The sequence below is a fragment of the Lissotriton vulgaris genome, chromosome 8, assembly GCF_964263255.1.
Source record: "Lissotriton vulgaris chromosome 8, aLisVul1.2, whole genome shotgun sequence".
Taxonomy (NCBI): domain Eukaryota; kingdom Metazoa; phylum Chordata; class Amphibia; order Caudata; family Salamandridae; genus Lissotriton; species Lissotriton vulgaris.
This window is the reverse complement of record NC_141696.1, coordinates 478,443,284-478,466,320: the sequence shown is the minus strand read 5'-3', so window position 1 is coordinate 478,466,320 and position 23,037 is coordinate 478,443,284. Positions and strand designations below refer to the sequence as shown.

General features: G+C 45.3%; 1 protein-coding gene across 1 annotated transcript in view; it reads right to left on the bottom strand.

Annotated features, from left to right (window-relative positions):
- Nucleotides 1-12,036: 12,036 nt before the first annotated feature.
- Nucleotides 12,037-23,037, bottom strand: part of LOC147697206 (zinc finger protein 425-like) — an 87,188-nt gene continuing 76,187 nt past the window's right edge. The window contains exon 5 of the mRNA XM_086934274.1: nt 12,037-15,737. Coding sequence (XP_086790400.1) covers nt 14,770-15,737 — 968 coding nt within the window. The 3' untranslated portion in view covers nt 12,037-14,769. The remainder of the gene's footprint in view (nt 15,738-23,037) is intronic.

The following is a 23,037-nucleotide window of genomic DNA, read 5'->3' as shown; positions in this document are numbered from 1 at the left end:
CTAATTATGAAAGGTATCTATTAACAAGACTTCGATTTAACATTTTATTTCGTCTAGTTACATTCCCTGAAACTAATAACTGGTCGCCAAAGTTGCTGAACTGTCCCTGTGACGGAATTTCTAAACAAACTACGATCCATGTAGTCCTCTTCTGCAAATATTATAAAACATCAAGGAAAAAATGGATTATTCCGATTCTCCGAATCAGTGGTTACAGACAAACGCATGCAGCATATCTTTATTTGCAATCTTTAAAGTCAATGCATGAAGCCAAATTTATAGCGACCTTCCTTAAAGAAGTCTTAACATTACGTCGCAGCATTTCTAGTTAAATGAGAACTGAACAGTATTTTAAACCCTAGTTCTTTATTTCCACTCAAAAATGTTATTAATACTGTGTTTTCTATATCATGTGTTAAAATTCTTCTCTTTTTAAACTATGTACTTTTTATGATTATTGAAATGATAATCGAATAAAAGTCAATGAAACTGAAACTGATTCCATGTACCTTAGGTACATATCTAAGTGGATACTGAGTCACCTTATCAGTCCCTGTACAGTGTACCTTAGGTACCCAGGGCATAGGTGTACCCAGGGCCTACCAGGGGCTGCAGCATGTATTATGCCACCCCTGGCTGGCCAACCCAATCCGACACAACTGGCTGCACGACAGCTGGGGCAAGGTGGTGTAATCACCCTTTGCTTTAGATATAGTATTCCTATATCTAACCCTAAAATGGACACATGTATTCCTATCAGTCACTCCTATGGCAGGCCTTAACAATCCTGAAGGCAGAGTGCTTGGAATTATGTGAGATGGTGCTCTGGCATGAGCTGAGCCCGTTTGCAGCTTGCGGAACCAAGTCCTAATAGCTGTTCCATGATAACGCGTACCATATACTCTTAAGTGCAATATAATCCTCGCGGTTATTTGCTATCTTTGGTATCGCTTTATCAAAACATGTCGAGTAAGGTGTCATACGAATTGGAATACTAACCCCTCGCCAATTCTGGCGACGGGGTTAGCATTCCACCTTTCTAGAGGGACACGACATGTATGTAACTGTGAACCCCGGTTAAAGTTAACTCGAGCCTCAGCATCACAAAATGGATGCTGCCACCACAGACACAAGTCTGACCTCCTGCTGCTGGGAGTCCTTCCAGCGAGGAGAGCTTGGACAAAGGGTTTCCTGTCAGGGGCGGTGCTAGCACCATCCCAGACAGGGTTTTGTGTATCCCAGGTAGGCAGGGCTGAGAGGAAGGTAACTGCCCGGTGCTCACTGTGCATATGCCGGCTTGAACCAGTTCCAGGGGCACACCAGCCCCTGAGCTGGGGAAAGTCCGGACAAGGGAGAGGGGTGTAACCACCCCCCTCCTGGTCCCACCCATGGGCAGGACCTAGTCGCGTGCCAGCCCCTTTCTTTAGTATAAAGGTAGGAGCTCCCCCTTCCCAAATTAGATAATTCTGAATCTTGATGACTTTCCACGAAATAACTCTTGAACCTTTCTGAAGACTCTCCCTTGTGGCTAAGGAGTAGCCACCCTGCACCAGCGGGCACCATCTAAGCGCATGCAGGTTGCTGCAAGTCCATCCTCCGGATCAAGACTGCCCAGCTCGACGATACCCGGATTCCCTGGCACCTCTGACCTCTACCTACATCATCAGCCCAGCTGAGATTCGTGGGTGTGACGAGACCTCGAGGGACCGGCCATCTTCAAAACTGCACGACGCTTATCCAGCACGACCGCCGAGGGATCCTCGAGTGAGTGCTTTGGGGTTTGAGAAGCCCTAACCCTGAGCAGCTCCAGCACCGAAGTCCAGCCCCCCAGCATCCACAAGATCTGCGTGGGGCCCTTCTGCTCTTTGCTGCTCACCGCGTTGTCCGGCTACTTGCCTGCTGGCTTGTGGCCCTCTTGACGACGAACCATGACACTTCCATCGCTGGTCTGGTTGCTCCAGGCTGGCCCTTGCTCCCTTCCAAGAGAGGAGCACCCCGGACCCTCCAGGTTCACTCCAGACGCCATTTTGAGTCCACCGCGTGGGCTTGCCTTTGCCAAGGTTTGTTGCCCCAATCCTGGGCCCAGCATCGCCGACAGCAGACACCTTCGTGGGACAGCTCGCACCTCCATCCTGGTCGCCGACAACGCCTCCTGGTCCGAGAGACTGCAGAGCCCAGCGTCGCCCACTCACCTGATCGAGGTGACTTCATCCGGTGCCATCCTGGTGCCCACCTAATCACTGGCTAGTGGTTAAGAACTGAGTCCCCTCTGCTTTCAGGTCGTCTCCATCTTCGATCCAGGCTTGGATCACTCCGGACATCATCACTGATCGCCTGCCAGCAACTTCTTCTTTCAGGCTCCATAGACTGTAACGAGGATTCCCGACGTCTTTTGAACCCTATGCAGCCGCAGCCCCTAGGCTAGGTAACCTGAGCATTTCGGTGCGTGAGAGTGCACACTCTGCACCCGATCTCCCTAGGCCTCCTGCTCCTAACCTGAAGGTTCTGTAGTGTAGTCCTAGCGATCCTAAAGCCTCTGGATCTTGTTACTTACCTGCTAGTATTTCGCATTCCACTTTTGTAGTATATGGTTTTTCGTGCCCCTCGGGCATTTGTGTAAATTGTGCAACTTAAAGTATTTCTTAAGAGTTTTGTTGTGTGCTTAGCTCCCTGACTCATAAAGAGATCAGGGTAGACTTGTTATAAATAAATATCCTTTTATTTTCATAACAACTTGTGTGGTGTCCTTTCACTTGGTGTTCAAGGGGTATATGTGATGGTATAACAGCTGGCTTAACACGCCCTCTAGAGTTTAGCCTAAAGACTGCTCTTGTCCATGCTACTAGGATAGCTGGTCTATAAGGTTGACTTACAACCAATCATCAATAAGGGTCGTTTGGAATGATACATAGTGATCACTCAGGCCAACTTCTCACAAACATCCTCAGCATATAGTTTGGAATAGAAATCACAAAACACTTTGAGTATATCATCTATTTTGTTTAGTCGTCCCTGCAATGTTATTAATTTTATCAATGCTAGCAAACACCGCTTTCTGCCTTGCCCTCTTAGCCAAATATTTTCCTGAGTTTTCTCCCACTTCATAAACCTCCGTTCGAAAAGCAGCAATTTTCTGAGCAAACTTTAAAGCAAATCCTTGATGAATCTTAACCTTAAGAGCAAGTAGTTCCTTAATAATAGTATCTGTAGTTAGTCCTTTGTTACAAGCCTGCATAAGCCGAATCTCAAACAGTCTTAGATTATTCATTGCTGTTTCCTCTTGCTTTCTAGTCTCCCTCTGTTTTCTTATTGAATAGCTCAGTGTTTCTCCTCGAACCCTACACTTAAAAGCATCCCAAACTACTTCTGCGGAAGCAGATCCCTTGTTATTAGAAAAAAACGCAGGAATCCAGGTATTCATATACTCAACATAAGATAAATCAAACAGGAGTTTATGATCAAAAGACCACGGTCGAGGGGTGGGTAGAATGTTCAAGTCAAAGCTAAGAGTGATGGGGTTATGATCCGATATAATTTTTGGTAACACCCTATATTCCATTTGAGCAAGTTCATTATGTAATGTCTTAGCAACAAAAAAATAGTCCAACCTGAAATGTCTTTGATGGGGGGCAGAAAAGAAAGTAGATCCAAAAGTTCCCCCCCTTTTTTCATACCCCACGTCTATCAATCCATATTCTTAAATGATCCCCTTAATTGCTTTAAATACATTCTTCTTCCTCCCTGCATATGGAGTATTTCCGTAAATATCAAATGTTTCATCCAAATGCAAATTAAAGTCTCTGCATAATATTACGTTGGGTGACCATAAAGCTAGCTGCAGGTGTAGAGCGATTTAGTGAAGGGACGCCTGGCTGCCAGAATGCAAAAACTACAGTTGATGGACAGAATGCAGAACAATGTCATACATTCACCCCAGTACAGAGGTCTGGGCCTAAATCTATCGTTTTTTGAACTCCACACCACCCCAGTTCAGACACGGCCATATGCAAATCAGCCTTGACCCTGGGCCTCATGGGAACAGTCCAGCCCGAACTGCCAAGCCATGTCTTTCCTGGACCGGAATCAAGCATCCTAGGACCGTTTTCTGGCTACCAGCCATCATCAGCCAGGATAACTTGACTCCAGTGGTGTGGAGAGCATGGGACTAACGTCTGAGTATACACATCCCACACGAGTGACAAATGCAAAAACAACAGTTGATGGACAGAATGCAGAACAATGTCATACATTCACCCAAGTACAGAGATCTGGGCCTAAATCCCATGTCTGAACTGGGGTGGTGTGGTGAGCAAAATAACGATGGATTAAACCCAGATCTGTGACTAGGGGTGAATGTTTTGCCATTGTGCAACATTCCGTCCATCAATTGTTGTTTTAGCTGCCAGAATGACATCACAGACTTCGGGAGGCAAGTCAAATGGAATCAACTATCGAAGCTCAATCTCCATGCATGTAGGTAGAGGCTGGACAGGTTTGGGTGGAGAACCATCCCCTGCTGCTGCGACAGAAGATCCTCCTGCAGAGGCAGTTGGATCAGGGGATCCAGGCTCATACTGAGTAGCTCGAGATACCAAACTCTTCGAGCCCAGTCCGGAGCCACAAGGATGACCTGGGCCCGGTTGTGGCTGATTTTCTTCAGCACTCTGGGCAGAAGAGGTATAGGCGGAAAGGCGTACAACAAACCGCAGCTCCACTTGCGACAAAAAGCGTCACCGAGCGAGTGCCGCCTTGGAAACTCCAACACTCAGAACTGCGGACATTGCGCGTTCTCTTCTGTGGCGAATGGATCTATCCAAGGTTCTCCCCACTGTTGAGAGACCTTGCGCTACCTCCGAGTGAAGACGCTATTCATGATCCATCAGACACCGGTGGCGGAGTTCGTCTGCCCTGGCGTTCTAAGAACAGGCCAGTTGTTGAACTGTCAAGGAAATGCTGTGACGTTCCAGCCATGTCCAGAGGCGCAGAGCCTCCTGACATAGGGTCCACGACCCCAGCCTGCCTTGTTTGTTGCAATACCACAGGGCGGTGGTGTTGTCCGTGAACACCTGCACTACCTTCCCCCTGATAGAGGGGAGGAATGCCTTCAGTGCAAGAAGGATCGCCCGAAGCTCCAGAAAGTTGATATGGAGCCGGGCTCCACTGGAGACCAGAGGCCTCTGATCTCCGCCTCTCCTATGTGGCCGCCCCATCCCTGGAGGGACACATCCGTCACCACTGTGTGCTCCAGTTGGGGAAGGGAGAGGGATCTGATGCTGACCCAATGCTGCAATTGTTGTGCAGTGCCCCCCGAGATCTGGACGTAATCGGATAGGTTTCCCTGATGCTGCGCCCAGTGGAACTTCAGGTCCCATTGTAGAACCTGAATATGCCAACTGGCATGGTTGGTCGGCAACATGCAGGAGGCCATGAGTCCCAGCAGCCTCAAGGTCGTCCTGACCGAAACCCAAGACAAGGGCTGAAAGATCGGAATCATAGCCCGAATGTCCTGGACTTGCTGTTCGGGATGATAAACCCGAAACTGCTTTGTGTCCAGAGCCGCTCCGATGAAGAGGAGCTTCTGGGAGGGAATCAGGTGCGACTTTGGAAAACCCCAGCAAATGCAGGAGGTCGGCCTGAAGGTGGGAGACGACTGAGGCGAGCCCGCCTTGAACAACCAGTCATTTAGATAGGGAAAGACTGAAACCCCTGATTTGCGCAGATGAGCTGCGACCACCGCCCTCACTTTCGTGAACACCCAAGGGGCGCTGGTAAAGCCAAAGGGGAGCACAGTGAACTGAAAGTGCTCCTGCCCCACCGTGAATCGTAGGTAATGCCGATGGGCAGGCAGGACGGGAATATGAAAATAAGCGTCCTGTTGGTCCAGTGCCACCATCCAGTCTTGTTGGTCAAGAGCAGACAAGACCTGAGCCAAAGTGAGCATCTTGAACTTCGCCTTCCGGAGGAAGCGATTTACATTCCGAAGGTCTAAGATGGGACGTAGACCCTTGTCCTTCTGGTGTCGGAACGAGGTCAATGGCCCCCTTAGCCAAGAGGGCCGTAACCTCCAGCTGAAAAAGTGCCAAATGATCCCCTGACATGCGGTGGAACTGCGGTGGCATGGCTGGGGGGGTAGACTTGAAGGGGTGGTAGCTTCTTTCGAACAATTTCCAGAACCTTCCTGTGTGATGTAATGGTGCGCCAGTGGGGGAGTTGATGACAAATCCTTCCCCCACTGGCGCCTGGTGGGCCTGACACACCGGACTAGGAAGGTATGGAGGCACTGGCAGCGGGGGTGTTGGTGGACTGATCCGCATGATGGCCCCGTGACCTGCCTCTGCGAGCCCCACGTCCATGGCTGCGCTGGGACTGTTGCTGCACCGGCTGGTTCTGAAATGAAGATGTGTGTACGCCCCTTCCGGAGCTTTGAAAGGAACGAAAGTTAGAAGCGAATGGAGTACGTGTGGCCGAAAGACCTAAGGACTTGGCCGTGGCCCGACAGTCCTTAAAACACTCCAAGGTGGAAACCGCCTTATCACCAAAAAGGTGAGTGCCATCGAAGGGCATGTCCATCAAAGTATTCTGGACATTTGCAGAAAAAACTGTCGTCCTCAACCAGGCATGACGGTGTAGCGCCACCGTTGTGGAAATCACCCTACCCAGTGAATCAGCAGTATCAAGACCACAATGTATAGTGAACTTGGCCGTATCTCTCCCGTCCATAAGAGCACAGGAGAGAACTGTACGGGCCCCCTCCGGACACTGAGGTAGCATCTGCTCAACCGTATCCTATACGGAATGGGATTAGTAGCCCAAGAGACAGGTAGTGTTCACAGACCGCAGTCCAGAACTTGCGGATGAATAAATCTTCTTCCCAAACTGCTCAAATTTATTGGAATCCTTGTCCGGTGGAGCAGAAGGAATCGAACTCAGGGACGCTGAGGCCTGAAACACCAAACTCTCAGGTGTAGGGTGCTGGGTGAGGAAGGCAGGGTTGCCCGGGCCGGGCGATGGTGTCGGCCCACACCCTTGTCCACAGGGGCCCCCGTGTTGGGCCGGGACCAAGTGCCCAGAAGCACATCAGTAAGTGCATCATTAAACGGCAACAGAGGTTCTGTAGAAGAAGAAGCTGGCCGAAGCACTTCAGTCAGTAGGTTGGTTCTGACAGCCACTGTAGGGAGTTTGAGGTTAAGAGTCTCGGCCACCCTACGTAGCACCGTGGAAAAGGTACCACTCTCCTCCGTAGTAGCTGAAGGGGATGGTTAACCAGGCACCGGAGTGTAATCCAGGCCACCGCCACAGGCCTCCGCATCCTCATGCCAGTCGGGGACAGCCTTGCACTGTGCTGCGAGGGGAACTTCAAACCCCTGCCAGTCCTCCCCTTCCTCCACAAGTGGGCGAGGGCGCGGGTGAATAAAACGGTAAAAGTCCCCCATCGGAGTCAGGATCGGCGTCGAGAAACATCCCTCCGGTACCGTGCCGACGTCGGAAAAAGAAGTCGATGCCGGTGTCAGAGGGGGCCATACGTGGTCCACCAGCAAGAACGTAGAACCACGGCCAGAGCCATGGAGGCCTCTGGGCGTCGTAGTCGGGGCCGGAGCCAGCATTGTTGAAGAACGTGGATCAGTGGGGCCTGCAGGGCCGAAGGCGTGTCGACGGGGTCGCACGGGCCGAAGATACGTGCCATTGCAGCGACAAACTCTTGCAATTCAGCTGGAGTCGTAGATGGACCGGGAAAGGGTGGGTAAACCAACGGTAACTGCTCAGGCTCCCCTGGAGCCGCAAGGGCGGTGCCACCTGCCCTCTCAGCTGTGTCCTGCGACCAGCGAGGGGAGGACGAAGAGCAGCAACGCTTCTTCGACTTTTTGTGCTTCGCCTTACCTGACTCAGAGTGGGAAGACTACGAATGATGGAGCTTGCTCCGCGACCTGGCCCTCGACCTCCCACGGGACCAGGACCTGGAACGACGTGGAGCCGACTCCCGGACCTCCAGCCACTTTCGGGACCGCTACCACAAAGTTTCCAGGGCCATGGCCCGGCAGTGGGAGTACGACTCATAGTCGTGGTCACACCCTAGGCAGAAGAGACACTTACGGTGCAGGGTCCATCAGCGACATCTTGCGCGGACAGGTCTCGCAAAGTTTGAAACCGGGCATCCCTATGCACCAGGGGTATAGTGTTCTCACAAATAATAACAACAAAAAATGACTTAGTCAACAAGTGACGGGGTACCACTCTCTCCGGATCTGCACTTGCTGATGCGGAAAAAGAAAGAACTAACGTCAGCACGCGTGGGCGCGTCTAATTTGCTCCAGTGACGTCATCTCGGCGAATACGAAGCAAAGGACGCATGCGAAGCCGTATGACGATGCCTATCGACGTGCAGGGGTACTGCTGACGAAAGCTTTCCGGATCCAGTCTGACGACTGGGGATGTTCTACGGTAAGGAATCTATCACTAACGTGTCTCTTTCAGATAACACGCATCATATAACAGACCTTCTTAGTCCAGTTGAGGCAAAGGACTCCTGGCACTGAAGGGGTTCTGGCAAAGTCCGGAAACAGACACTAATGGACTGCTGGAAATCTACTGCCCAGGGGTTTGAGGTACACAAACTGCACTATCCCCATCCTCCAGGATGAGATGAGGGAGGGTCACACACTCCTCCACTGGTCAGTGTAGACCTCTGACAGGTATTGCCTGTCAAATGATTGGCAAAGATGAGAGTTCCGTGGGGTGAGGTTAGCTGATGCACACGCCTTGCATTTCCTACACTTCTTTCTACAGTGCCTACAAATAGCTACATTTTGAGATGGCTTGTTCACCTTGGAAGTTATTCATGTTACTTCATTCTAGAAAATCTTTTGCTCAACAGTGTGACTGTGTTCTTCCTCTCAACTATTTTTGGCACAATGTTGGAATATGCTAAGACTACTAGCAAGGAGTATGAAGCAGGCCAGGTGGCTCAGTGGACTAATGCATCCACTGCAGGGGGCCGGGTTCGACCTCATGGTCACAAGTTAAAATCCTGGTGGGTCTACTCAGCCTGTCATCCATCTGAGGTCGATAAAATGAGTACCATTGAGTTGGGTAACAATAAACATCTGTTATTCAGCGCCAATAGACCCATCGGTGAACGTGCGCTTTACAAATACACGTTATGTTATGACAGACCCAATCAGGCCACCGATCTAAGCAATGCTCAGAGGAGCAGGCTAGCTCTCTAATACAACTCTTGTCCACTGAATCATCAAATTTGGGCTAGACATGGTCTGCTGAAACCTTTTGATGAAGGGAAGTGCACTCATCCTTTCAGTACAGCATATCAGTGTCTCTGTAGTCTGAAGAGACTGCCTTGATCACAGTATTCAATGGCATACAATAATCTCTATGGACACAGAAGATGGCCAGTTCAACCAGATAACTAATAGTGTATTTGGAGAAAGTGTACTTTTTGACTCCTAAGCCTTCAGCCCCTGGGCTTGAAATTCCCTTTTACAAATCCTGCAATGGGATAAGCTAAAGACAAGTTTTGGGTACTGTGGAAAAGACTGTTCTGCAAACAAGTGCATTCCTTTTCTGTGGGTTGCTTGTAGAGTATTTGACCAGTGTCGCAAATCTCTATGTTGGATGAGAAGGATTGTTGAATAAAGTGAATTGTTTCATCACTGACTGAAGTAACATGCTCTGTTTCGAACCTATGCACTTGCCCCTCATCCCATCTTCTAACAAACATTGACAAAACCAATAGGTCTCACCTGTTCAAGAGTTATTGGCTGTGCCAATGTGTTTTAGCCATGTTGTACACCAGTGTGGCAGCTGTTCAGCATGGCTGAAAGTTAGTGGTGTAGAGGAGAGTGGCATGGAGTGTAGTAGAGTGAAATGACGAAGAGTGAAATATAGTGCTGAAGAGTGGAATAAAGTGGCGTAAAGTGCCATAGAATTCTGTGTATTGGAGTGACAGAGTGGAGTTGTACACAGTGGCATACTGTGGAGTGGCATAGAGTGAACTGGTGTTATGTGCAGCTAAGTACAGTGTTGTAGAGTATAGTAGCGTAGAGTGCACCGGCATAGAGTTTTGCACAGTGGAGTGCAGTGGTGTGGAGTGGAGCAGAGTGGTTCAGATTAGTGGCGTAGAGTGCTCTGGTGTAGAGTATAGTACAATAAAGTGCATTGGCATAAAGTGCAGCAGCGTAGAATAGAGTGCTGCAGGATGCAGTGGCGTAGAGTGGAAAACTGCAGAGTAGAGTGGCATAGGGTGCAGTGGCATAAAGTGCATTGGCATAGAATGCAGTAGTGCAGAGTAGAGTGGGTTAGCGTGTCATACAGTGCAGTGCAGTTGTGTAGAGTGCAGTGGAGTAGTGATGTAGGTATATTGTGAAATTCTTGCACATTTCATTTAAATGCTGTAGTGCTAGAAACAGAACTTTTCCTCTAACTCTCCCCATGTTCAGCAAGAATGTCATATAATCCTCTCACTTTCAAGTCAGACAAAGAGAAGAACAAAGTCACTTGATCTCCGTCTTTGATTACACAGCAAATGTTACAAGATAAGAACAAGATTTACAGGTCTGTTTACAGAAAGGATCATTCATGGGAAGAATACAAAGAAAGGTAGTGTGAAAAGGCTTTGCTCTTTGGGAAAGACAAACTGAAACCGGACAGCCAAAACAGATAAAGCCAGCAAATAGAAAGCCAGAAAATGTGATTTACAAACCACAAAGTCAATGGTCAGCAACGGGTAGACAGTATTCCCAAGGAAGCTTTCAGAATGTCCCCAAGATGTCTTAAGAAAACCAGACAGTGCCACTGTCTGGTAGGCTTCAAACTAAAAATTGGAATCAATTATCCCCTGCATTATGGGGTTTACCTTAGTCTGCAAACACACCTGATGGACCTTTAAGATCTCGTCCTCTACATTTCGCACAGGATGCAGATAAACATCAGATGGTTGTTCTGCAGGTAGGTCATACAGAAACAAACGCCAATCTGTTACTAAAACGGATTGTGGCACTTCACACACGGCTCGATCCTTGAGCACTATGGCAAAGTCAGTCCAAATTTCAGGAGACTTGGTAAGAACAAAGCAAGTAATACAGGAGAAAGGTAGGACAATACTGAGCATGAAAGAATCAGTTTACAGTCCAAAAAAACAAGAAAAAAAAGTACCAAGGCACATGCAAGGGGGGGGGGGGGACTGCATCTGTGTCATAACCCGTGTACAGCATTGACTTCACCAACCTCTAAGCATTGAAAGATGTAAAAAGCAGGTTCTGGTCTGGACACTAAGCTGCATGTCATCCAGATGTTGGACAGAGAGATAGGATATCCTTTAATACATATATGTGCTGCAGGCAGACTATGGTCAACTTCACGTTTCAAACTAATGTTACAGGTGTGGTAAACAATTACTTTTACTCTTGTCTAGCCCTGTATTGCTGCTCTTAAGAAGTTGTAAATTGAAAGGACGTAGAATCAAATTAAATATTTTGGAACACTTCCTCACCAAGTGGATTATAACTAATGTTGTTGCTCTTTTGAAAAAAGAATACACCTTTTAATCCTGAATTCACAGAAGCACCAATGAGGTTTGTGCCTGGTCAAGAAATTCTGCTTTCACACCACTTGATGGATATATCAAGAGCTGAATTCGTCCAATGAACCTGCTGGCCTTCCTTGTCCTAGTAAAATAGAAAAGTGCTAAGTGATTTGGTGGATAAAGGGCAACATATAATAAGCTTTGGAAGGATTAAATTATGCAAAAGATTTAGATCATGAGCTACTTCGCATTTGATGATTTCATCCAAAGAATTTTAGATTACAGAGAATAGATATGCAATTATTTTTTTTACTAAGAAGGATGAAAGACTGGGTCAACTTTGCCAAAATGTAAACCAGTGACCTACAAGCTTGTACACATTTTGATTACAGCAACCAAGTGATAGAACCAGCTATATGTGGGTAACAAATCTACTACAAGTGGCTTATTGTGAAACACAGATTCAGATTGAAGAAATAAGTGAAACTTCAAATGCGTTATAGAAAGGTGTCTTTATTATTCAGCAACCATGATACTACATGACAGAATATCTGTCCTAGCCATGGATGAAATGGCCTAATCTTTTTATTCGCAAGGCTCCAGGCAAAACAATGACTTCAAGTGGATTTCATCCACAGAAATATAAAACTTGGCCGTATCAAGAGGCAGAACAAATGTAGCAATGCCATTATTAACCTTTATGATACATGTGGGTAAAAGCTCTTCCAGGAATAAGGGTGAACAACTCAAAGTATCAGTGGAAGTTTAGTGTTTTAAAACAAATCAAAACGTGTTATTCAGGACCTGTTCTTACAGCACCAAAGACTCTAATATGTGATACCTCACTTGAAATGATGCAATAAAGGTTTGCCAAATCTCTTATGCCCTATATATTTCTATATACAGTTCAAAGAAATTGGCACATTTCTATTAACAGTACGTTTGCATATGTAATCTGCAGATTATTTTATACTCCTTAGGGGTGAAGTCACTGTAACTTTTTAGCAGTCAACACTCATGTTGTGTAGAGTCAGAAATGTCTGCGGCCTTCCACTAATACTAAATATTTTGCAGACAGTAGTTATAGGGGTCGACTCCTGATACACAACATCAGGCTGACTAAACTGGCCTGAAAAGCAAACCCAACCTGGCATTTCTGCCCCTGCAATACGTTTATAACATGGATGTTACTGAACATGGAAACCGATAACTGGGGTATGTGTTCTGCAAACAGCAGGTACTACAATCCAAATCATCACTGTGTGCTGCACACCTATTTTGCATTCTACAAGGCCAACGTTTAGAAATGTTTACATTTGTCCCTAAAACTGAAGTTACCAGTATATTGCATTAAAAGGTCTCTACACTATAGACAATTCTGGAATTGAAGAAAAAAATACCCTAGAACCCCATACATTGGGGTTCAAGATCTGGCAGAGGAAAGGAAGTGGAGTCATGAGTGGGGAAGCTGGAAAAGTAGTCAGTCAAATTACTTTACAACCATTTGCTGCAAAGAAATTGGCAATAATGACAGGCGACTAAATCTTTTCTAGCTTACAAGTCACAAAGAGGATGCATTTTAAAATATCCCACAGGGTTAAGAGACCTGCTGCAGAGATCTTTGTGTGCCCAGCAATTGTGAGTGGGGTTATAAGCTTGGTAATGGAACTCTCGCGGTTATCACAGTTCATGGAGAGTTCAGTGTTTTGTCCAGTCACAGTGTTGACTGCCAAAGTAGCTTAGAGGGCTGCAAAGTACATTGTGTAACATGCAGATCACAGAGGTTTATTTTATGTAGATAGGTAAGTGGGCCACTGCTTTTGACACAGATTATTTTGCTACTTCCAGTTCATATATTACAGCACAATAATTATTTACCAACGTCAAAGAGCTGCATGCAAACTGCAGGTCATTGGTTTAGAGCCTTACTGTTTTCTTTCTCAATCTGTTGTTCTTCTAAGATTGCAAAGAAGGGTTACTTTTGTGAAGAATTAAAGCCATTTCAGTGCAGGCAACCACAATCACTGCATTACGTTTTATATCCTTTGTGTTTCTCATGACCATTCTTATCATATAATGTCTACAGGTACAGACGATATGCGATTCCTACAACTTATAAGCCTCGTTATCTAATGTTACATATCCTGGACATTGAATTACACACTTCTTTGATGTACCGTGCCTCTCGGTGTGATTTAAAGAGCTCTGACAGTTTGCATTAAGATGAGTAGCGCTATGAATTTTCTTTTTTTTTTTAACGTAGGTGCTTTTTAAATCATTATGTGGGTAATTACTCATACACCCAGATAAATCATGCATTCTTACAGTGCATACACACCTCTTACATAGTGGGTTGAACAAAGTAAAAAAAAAAACAGCCTCACAGTAATAATTTTTCAAAAATACTTGTGAAATGATAAGCTGTGTGCCTTTGTTTCCTTTTGCATCTAGGGGTTCGGCTCCAGGTGGCTCCCAGCCATTATTACACTTGAAAAAAAGTCTGATGACCCTTTAAATTAGGCCTTTGTTTTAGGTCCAGCAATAAGAAGGTCCCCTCGCTGCCTGTAGGTTGCTGCTCCAAACGAAATGCAGGCACTGCTGAGTTATGTCCGTGTCTGAAAATGACACCATGACAAATTCAGCAAGTTTCCGAGGGATTCAGCATAGAAATAGCTGCCAGTGTCATGATCCAGAGGTTCCCCTACTTTCCACCTCTGATCCTCGCAGATGACTACACTGTTGGCTAAAATGTTTTAATGTAGTGGGATAAGGTAAGAGAGCACGCCTTCAGCAGAATGCTATTACCACTCAAATTGTCTTTGCATTATTAAGATTTCAAATGTCACAAGACAATCTAATTGACCATTAAACAGGTGAACTAAGTGTTTTCCATATTTACTGAACCAGAACTGCAAAAGAAAGTATTGTCTTTCAATCAACATATGAAACATCCTCAATTAAAAAAATTATTTGATTCACTATGAAAGTATATAAAGAAGACATGGAGGTGAGAAAAAGCACCCAGCTTGTGTACTATTATGCTCCACTTTGATTTGTCTACAGCAGGTCACAGGTCAGAGAAGAAGTGTTTCAACTACTGTGTTTGTCTGGCTATCCATCATGTTTAAAAAAAATGCTATAGTCTCTTCTTTTCCTTTTGACAACTCATATTCGCTTTTGCAGATTTTTATGCCGGGCGCCAAGTGATGCTTCAACTTAGTATGAACAGAGATTTATTCTGCAGCCTCTTGTTTTTTCTTTTTTGAATATGGCTTCTCCCCTCTGTGAACTCTCTGGTGCATAAGAAAGTTTGAGATGTGGCTGAAGCTTCTCTCGCATTCAGTGCAGGTGTATGGCTTTTCTCCTGTATGTGTTCTCTGATGGATTATGAGGCTTCTACTGCGGCTGTAGCAGTTCCCACATTCAGCACAGCGATATGGTTTGAGTTCACTGTGTATTATCAAGTGATTTCTCAAGGCAGAGTAGTACATGAACGTACTGCTACATACATGGCACTCAAAAGGCCTTTCACCTGTGTGAACTCGCATATGTTCTGTCAACTGCGCGCTTCGGCTGTAGCCCCTATTGCAGTAAGCGCACTTAAATGGTCTCTCCCCTGTGTGACATCGTGAATGAACATGAAGTTCAGACAGGAAACTGAAACACCTCTCACATTCATCACATTTATAGGGTTTCTTTCGAAATCCAAACCGTGGAAGAGTGCTAATACTTTTCTTTAATCTTTTACGTTTATAGCGCCGTTTTCCTTTGGGACCTTTCGTTGGGACATCTCCTTCAGCACTACAAATACACACTCCTTGCTCACATTTGATACAAATTTGCAGGGACTTTTTTTCATGTGTTTTTTTGTGAGCTGTAAGATGCGACTTTTTATAAAAGCTTTTTTCACATTCGGTACATTTGTGCGGTCGTCCTTCAGTTTGGGTCCTTAGTTGTACAATTTGCTCTCTTAGCCTGAAGTTACTGATTTTCTTTTCAATAACAGGCAGCTTTCTGAGGTTCCATTCTAAAGGCTTCCTATCCAACGATGAAAAACTCTTTGCTCCACCCTCGCTTTTCAAAGATGTTGCAACATTCGAACAATGAGCCACACCAAAGGAGTCTATGGATGAACTGTGAATATTGAATGTGGCTGGACTTGACTCTGTATGCATCCTTCTTTTAGCCATATGACTAGCCTCTGTTGGATTAAAAGAAAACAGTGTTACAGTGCGTCACAGAATACACGGCTTTAAGCTAGAACCACATTTTCAAAACAATTAAAGATATAAATAATAATTGCACTAGTTCAATAAAATCTAAGTATTTTTCCCAAAAGGAAAAAAAGTTTGGCAACTCGACTATATACAATTTTGAACGCTATCTACATTAGTAACAAGTGAAAAAGCAGTTCCCACATTTACATTAGCAATATGATTCGAGTTCACTGTGTATTATCAAGTGATTTCTCAAGGAAGAGTAGTACATGAACGTACTGCCACATACATGGCACTCAAAAGGCCTTTCACCTGTGTGAACTCTCATATGTTCTTTCAACTGCGCACTCCGGCTGTAGCTCCTATTGCAGAATGTGCACTTAAATGGTCTCTCCCCTGTGTGACATCGTGAATGAACATGAAGTTCCAACAGGAATCTGAAACTACTCTCACATTCATCACATTTATAGGGTTTCGTTCAAAATCAAAACCGTGGAAGAGTGCTAATGCTTTTCTGAGTTGCATATGCTTTAGATACTCTGACTTTTATAAGTAAATTTCTCACTGGAGAAGAAAGCAAGTTCCCACATTAATTTACGTTAAATAACCTTTTCTGCTTCAGTACTGAATCATTCAGCCCTTCACATGCCTTCAATGAACTACCGTAAGCTGTTAATTAGCGTGAAGACACTTCTGTAAGCTGAACCCACAAAGCAGACATCTAGCCCAAGGGATTTTGTATGAGATATGGAGAGGGGTGGGGTAAGCCAGTGGATTGCTATCCCTCAGCCTCGGTCCCAAGATACGATAACGCTGGCCATGGTTCAGGTGGGCTGAGACACATGCGAGTCATGGTTTCCATGGCACATGAACGTTTTCTGGTTTGTGAAACTAACCATAATCAAAAGAATACAGTTTTTTTAAATGATTCACAACAATAACTGTATTGGAGCACCCTTCCTCCAATCCCCTCTTCAAGTGACCAAACCCTTCTGAGCAAGACCTTTGGCCATACCATGTACTGTGATGGTAGGTCACAACGCGTAGCCAAGTGCTTCTCTCAAGCCCCATATGCAACCAACTTTCGCACCTGCACGGTCTTGGACCTGGCCTTTGGCCAACCCCAAACAGATGGTTAAATCACACTGTGCATTCGCTGCGCAGGTTGGCCATAGAGCCTGGCATTAGGTCCTGAGGAAAGCCCACCTGACCCGCATGGGCAAACGCTCAGGCTGAAACATGTCGACCATTTTATGGACATACTGAAGTGCAGGAGATCCCTAATAATCCCCCCTACGCACAAGACTATTTTTCATAAAACTTCGAACCCAGACCTATTAAAACTCTAATATGGCTATCCGATTATTTTAATATTTTTCATCTTTTTTTGAGACTCACCACATGAGAACCCCTTTATCACTGATCACTACTGCTCTAACCAGGAGTACACCTCTGGGTGGAGGAAGCATAAGAACTAACCCTATGATGGTGCTATCATGTTTTTAAAGAGTCAGGCGGAGAACCAAGATATACTGCCACACCCACCTCTGTACGTGAATGAGGGTTTTTTATCGGTATATTACACGAACATTTTAAAAACCCTGGTTACGCAGGACAAGTGATCCATTCCCCACTTGATTTCTTTTGGTATTTGCATAAGGAAGCTGAATGAATCACAGATTCTTCTTTCTCCCCCCTTTGATATGATAAAATAGTTACAATAGGACACACAAACCTAATGTGGTCCTCCTACAGGAGGTAGAGAATGAACAAGTGACTCTTCACTTGATACCTAGTTGCCCAGCATGAATAAAACGTCACATATCATTAACCTATTACTAAATTGTACGAATTTCACCATATGAGATTTTCACATTCCATTCCAATGCTTATTGGATGAAGAATTGATTATATGTTCGACATATTTAAGCAAACCAAAACTTGTACAGTCAGTTGTAACAATATCCAACTAATTTCAAAGGATTTTATACAATAATTCTTGGTCGGTCTACAATATTACAAGGTTCTTTAACATTTTGTTGATGGTGATGCCCAATGCATTTTTGGGATATTCAAATCCCTTCTTCAGGGGCCTCTATGAATACAAAAGAATAAAACTCAATGGGTAAGAGAAGTGATGCTGTATAATATACAGGGATAAGTACCTCAACAGCAAATATGCATGGAGGAGACGATGGCAAAAGATGATACAACAGTTTATTGAAAATAGTGAGAATGAGGAGGTAAACAGAATGAGTAACGCAAAAGTGATAATGACCCAACATGTTAACCAAGAATCAGAGAAAAGACATGTAAAGAATGCAGAGCTAGCAAATGGAGACACCTATCAAAACACGAAACGCCTCGTGCCAACATGCCATTCAAACAGAAGTGAACCACAATGTTCAATGAACCAGCGTGGATAGTGATCACAAAGATTACACCAAATGCAAACCTAATACCAGCACCCTATTCAAACAAAATCTAATTGCTTACTTGTTGTAAACAACAACCTTCTATGAACAAACGTGAGAAATAATAACGAAGGTCAATGCACACAGGACGTGCTTGGGATCTACAGTGATAAAATAATAACACCCCCATTAAGGAATCGATATAAAACCCTTGATAATGTAGCTAACTTCACTGCAACCTAAGACTTGAACTCCTACAGGAGGCATATCTACAAGGCTTTCACTGCAGTTTCTTGGGAAGGGGAGCATTCATAACATTAGCACATGCAGTTTCACCACAGGATTCCGTTGTGGCCATCCAAATCAGGAAAGCACGCCCATTCCATATACAGAAAATATAGGTGGACTCAAATGAGACTTACGTGACAGTGAAGGGACTCAGGGGGGAATGAGAGACTCGGGGGGGAATGAGAAACATTACCCTGGTCAGTGTGTATGCTTCCCTGAGATTCTAAAAGACAACCCTAGAGGCAGGGTTGCTGTTGGTGGCCTGCTTCTCCCTTCACTTTATTGAGGGCAACTTTAACAATGTTATGGATCCTACCTTAGACCGCACTAGCCCAATAAGGGTCCCTCAGAAGCAGACAGCCCTGGCGAGCTTTGCAGACACTGTAGGGCTTTCAGACCTTTGGCGCAGACATAACCTCACTGACCATATGTACTTCTACTACTCAGGAGCACACAGGGTGTTCGCCAGACTGGACTATATCTTTGCACCGGCTGGTGAGGATGAAGGTTAGACAGAGCCAAATACTTGGCTCTGGGGACTTTTCGATTACTCCCCACTCTGATTTACAGTCAGGCCTGAACACGTAGGATAAGACAGATCTGGAGGTTGAACACCTTGAAACTGCAAGAACAACAGATGACTAGGGAAATCAGAGTAGATATGGAACTGTATTTTAATGAAAACCACTGTGGTGTCACACTGGTCCTCTGAGAGGCATCTAAAGTAGTACTCATGGATAGGGCACAGAATAACATAGCCCACAGAAAGAACAAGCATTTGCAATGCAATAGGTCTCGCATTACTGATAGTTTGAGGTATTGACGTTGTAAATAATAATGCAATGGCAATAGCTCATACTTTGACTAATGCGAGACCTAGTGCATTGCAAATGCTTGCGTAGTGAGCCAGGTACCAGCATTGTATTTCTCGGTGCAGTACAGCAAGTTGCTCCTAGAGGTCGCTAGTGAGCAAGGCACCAGCACTCCATGTCTAGGTGCATTATCGCAAGCTGCTCCTAGAGGTCCCTAGTGAGCAAGGCACCAGCACTGTATGTCTAGGTGCAGTACCGCAAGCTGCTCCTAGAGATCCCTAGTGAGCAGTGTTGAGAAGTTGCTGCTGCTATATTAAAAAGGTCACATGTAAAGTGTCTCACTGCTGCAGGGAGGTATGTATAGCCGTCATTTTTGTTTGTTTCACCTTCTGTAGGTGGTAAAGGAAGGAATGCTCAACCTAAACAAAACAAATCAACTCAAATGCCAACTCCTAATTATGTAATTCATAATTTCACTTGAAGGCTCTGATAAGTGAGCCAGGTGTTTGGGCGTGTGACTAGACCGGTTTTGTTTAAATCATTTCACCACCCTGTGAGTGACGCATGCCCACCCTCACCTAAGGAAAGACTGAAACAGAGATGTTGATAACACATGGTTAAGCCTCTAACATTTTTAGCGAAACCTATTTCATTGAAAAGAAGCATCCGCGATTGTCCTGGGCTGCTTTAAAAGTGAAAGAGCGCATGGTGCTGAATGTTGAAAGAAAGCATGTCTTGCCTGCAGCAGGAGAAAGGCATTAAATAAAATTGTGCTTCCAGACTAAAGAAGATGTACCATGTAACAACAGAAGTAAAAGGGCCAGTTCTCATGGGAGGTTACAAATGAAGACAAGGTGGTAATAAGGAGTGACTAACAAGCCCATTCACCAATAACAAGCTAGCATTTACGAAGGACCATGACATAAGCCAATGACAAATGTGGGCAGGGCTTCAAGTACATACTCTGATACAGCATGTCTCACAGAGCAGTGCATGCGTGCTGACTCTAGGTTCAACCTAAAAAGGAAGTGCAGGATGTGGAGAAACTGGAACAGATACTTATAGAGTTAGAGGGCGGACCAAGGGCACACTCAGATCCCGCCATATTGCGAAAGATCGCGATAACCCGCAGAGAATACAAGACACTGGCGCATCAAGAAGCCAGAACTATGATCTTATCCACACAACATTGTTAATATGACACCAGTGATAAAGCGAGGCGGCGACTGTTAGCTTGGCTGGGTAGGTAAGCCACACAGGCCAGGTGGGTGTCTCAGATTACATGAAAAGACAGGGTTTCCTGTGTCATGCCTTTTACAAGGCCTAGCCCTTGGTTGACACCACCCAAATAGACAACTGCCAGGATGCGGTATCAATCCCAACCCTGTCGGGGGAAAAACAACGGGTCATAGAAGAGGATGTGGGCCTATCAGAAGTGTTGGCAGCCATTGGCAACTTAAAGACAGGGAAAAACCCAGGCCCTAATGGCATATCGGCTGAACTTTTTAAAAGGAACGCCTTACTCTTACCTCCAAATTTGCTCAAGATGTTCAGTGAAGCTAAAAAGACAGATGCACCTGCGCTGGACCTTCGCAGCGCCACTATCGCAGTGATTCATAAACCAGGCAAGGCGGCAATATAATACAGTTCATTCTGTCCGATCTCCCTCCTAAACATTGAAACAAAAATCCTGGCTACCATATTAGTCACCAGACACATCTCGGGGATCAGTAACTTAATACACCTGGACCAATCGGGCTGAATGACAAAAAGATCGACTAGGCTCAACTTCTGCTGACTTTATAACTGGCGGGAGGTGGTTCAAAATAGGAAAGAATTCCACATATTCCTGTCATTAGATGCCGAAAAGGCATTTGATGCCATCAATTGGCCTTTCCTAAACCCGCTTTTTATAAAATTCGAGTTTGGTCCCAAATTTATTGCTTGGATCGATCTTTATAAAAAACCCATTTGCAAGAGTCAGGGTGAAGGGGGTGAGTTATCACTACATTCCTCACAGAAAGGAGCAGGAGGCAGGGGTGCCCGATCGCCTCTTTTATTTTACTTGTGTTGGAATTCCTAGCCTGATTAATTAGAACTCACCTGGAACTATGTGGATTTCAAACATGGGAGGGGGAAAAGAGTTTTTAACGGATATCATTGTATGCAGAATATATCCTTCTATATGTCACGAAACCAAATGAGGCTTTACCTGTTATCTTACAGATATTTGAAAACCGTGGGGCTTATGCGGTTCACCGCATCAATTAGGACAAGACTAGTCTATACCCGGTGGGAGGCCCCTTTACCGACCAAGACTGTCCCGGACTATTGTGACTGGACAAGCAAGGATTCAAATATTTGGGTGTTTACGTGACTGCAAATAAAGAAGTTAGCCTAGACCATAATATACACAGATTACCACTGGGATGATAAAAGGTGGAGAACGCAGCCTCGGACACTGTTAGGGCGGGCGGCCATGCATAAAATGGTTACACTCCCAAAACTCCTATACACACTACCATAAGATCCCAGAAGACGTGTTTGCCAGAACAGATGACGAAGTTCGAACACTAGTATGGAAAAAGGGTAACCCAAGACTGGCACTGGGGACATTGCAGAGGAATCAATATAATGGGGGCATTTTCCTCCCCAGTGGGTATATGTGCAGGGATCACCCAACATTGCGCTGGAGAAGACCCAGTTCCAGACACCTTCATATCTACATTACCTGTATGGAAGAAAGGGTCAAAGAACGTACTGACAGCAACCCAGAAGCCCATTGATACCAAGAAAGGGGTGAAGAGGATGACGAAGTGGGACAAGAGGTTAAAACGGAAGACACCTCTATGGGTGGGGAAACGTTTGCAGGAATTTAAGACGTTGTAAGGTTTTGGGCCACGGTACACAATCACAATCTCTAAGCTGGTTTACCTAATAAAGGAGGGTGCATTGATTCCGCTTAGTTCCCTACAACAGGAATACTAACTACACAAAACCCAATATTTTAAGTATTTACAAAAACATCATGCCTGGAAGGCAGTGGCAGATGACCTTCCAAATATGCACCACTAAAAGGACAGCTCCTTCAACGTGAGATAGCTGGAAGAGCTGTCTCCTGGATGTATAAGACGATTCCTAACAATGTCCTAGATACCCTGATGAAACTTCAAATGAAATGGGAGGACGAGGTGGGCGAACTAGACAACACAAACAAGGGGCGTGGCGATTAAGTCCCACCAAGAAGTAATCCAATTTAAGGTGCTACATAGGGTATACTATGACAAGGCCAGTTTACATAGATTTGGTAGAGCAGAGACACCTAACTGTCAAGATGCAGTGATCAGAATGGGTCATTTATGCACTGCTCTGTGATAAGCACATATTGGTCTACTGTGGTTGAGGAACTTAACTGAATATTGGGCATGGGCCTGATAACAGACCCTAAATGTTTCCTACTGGGAATATCCACGGAAGTAGATGTACCCAGAGTGACCTCCTTTTTAGCAATGTGGGCCTTGCAGTCACAAAACGAGACGTGGCCAGGCATTGGGGAGCCCCCGAGTCACCCACCCCCATGGACTGCAAAGTAGGGATGGACCCTTATATGGTGGCTGAGAGGGTAACATACAAGGCAAGAGGATGCCCCAAGAAGTTCAGTAAAGTATGGGGTCCCTGGCTCAGGTATTACGATATAGACACAGGGGTGATGGATGGGCCCTTCTCAATGTGATATCTCTGACTAAATACAGATACAGGAAGAGGATCCT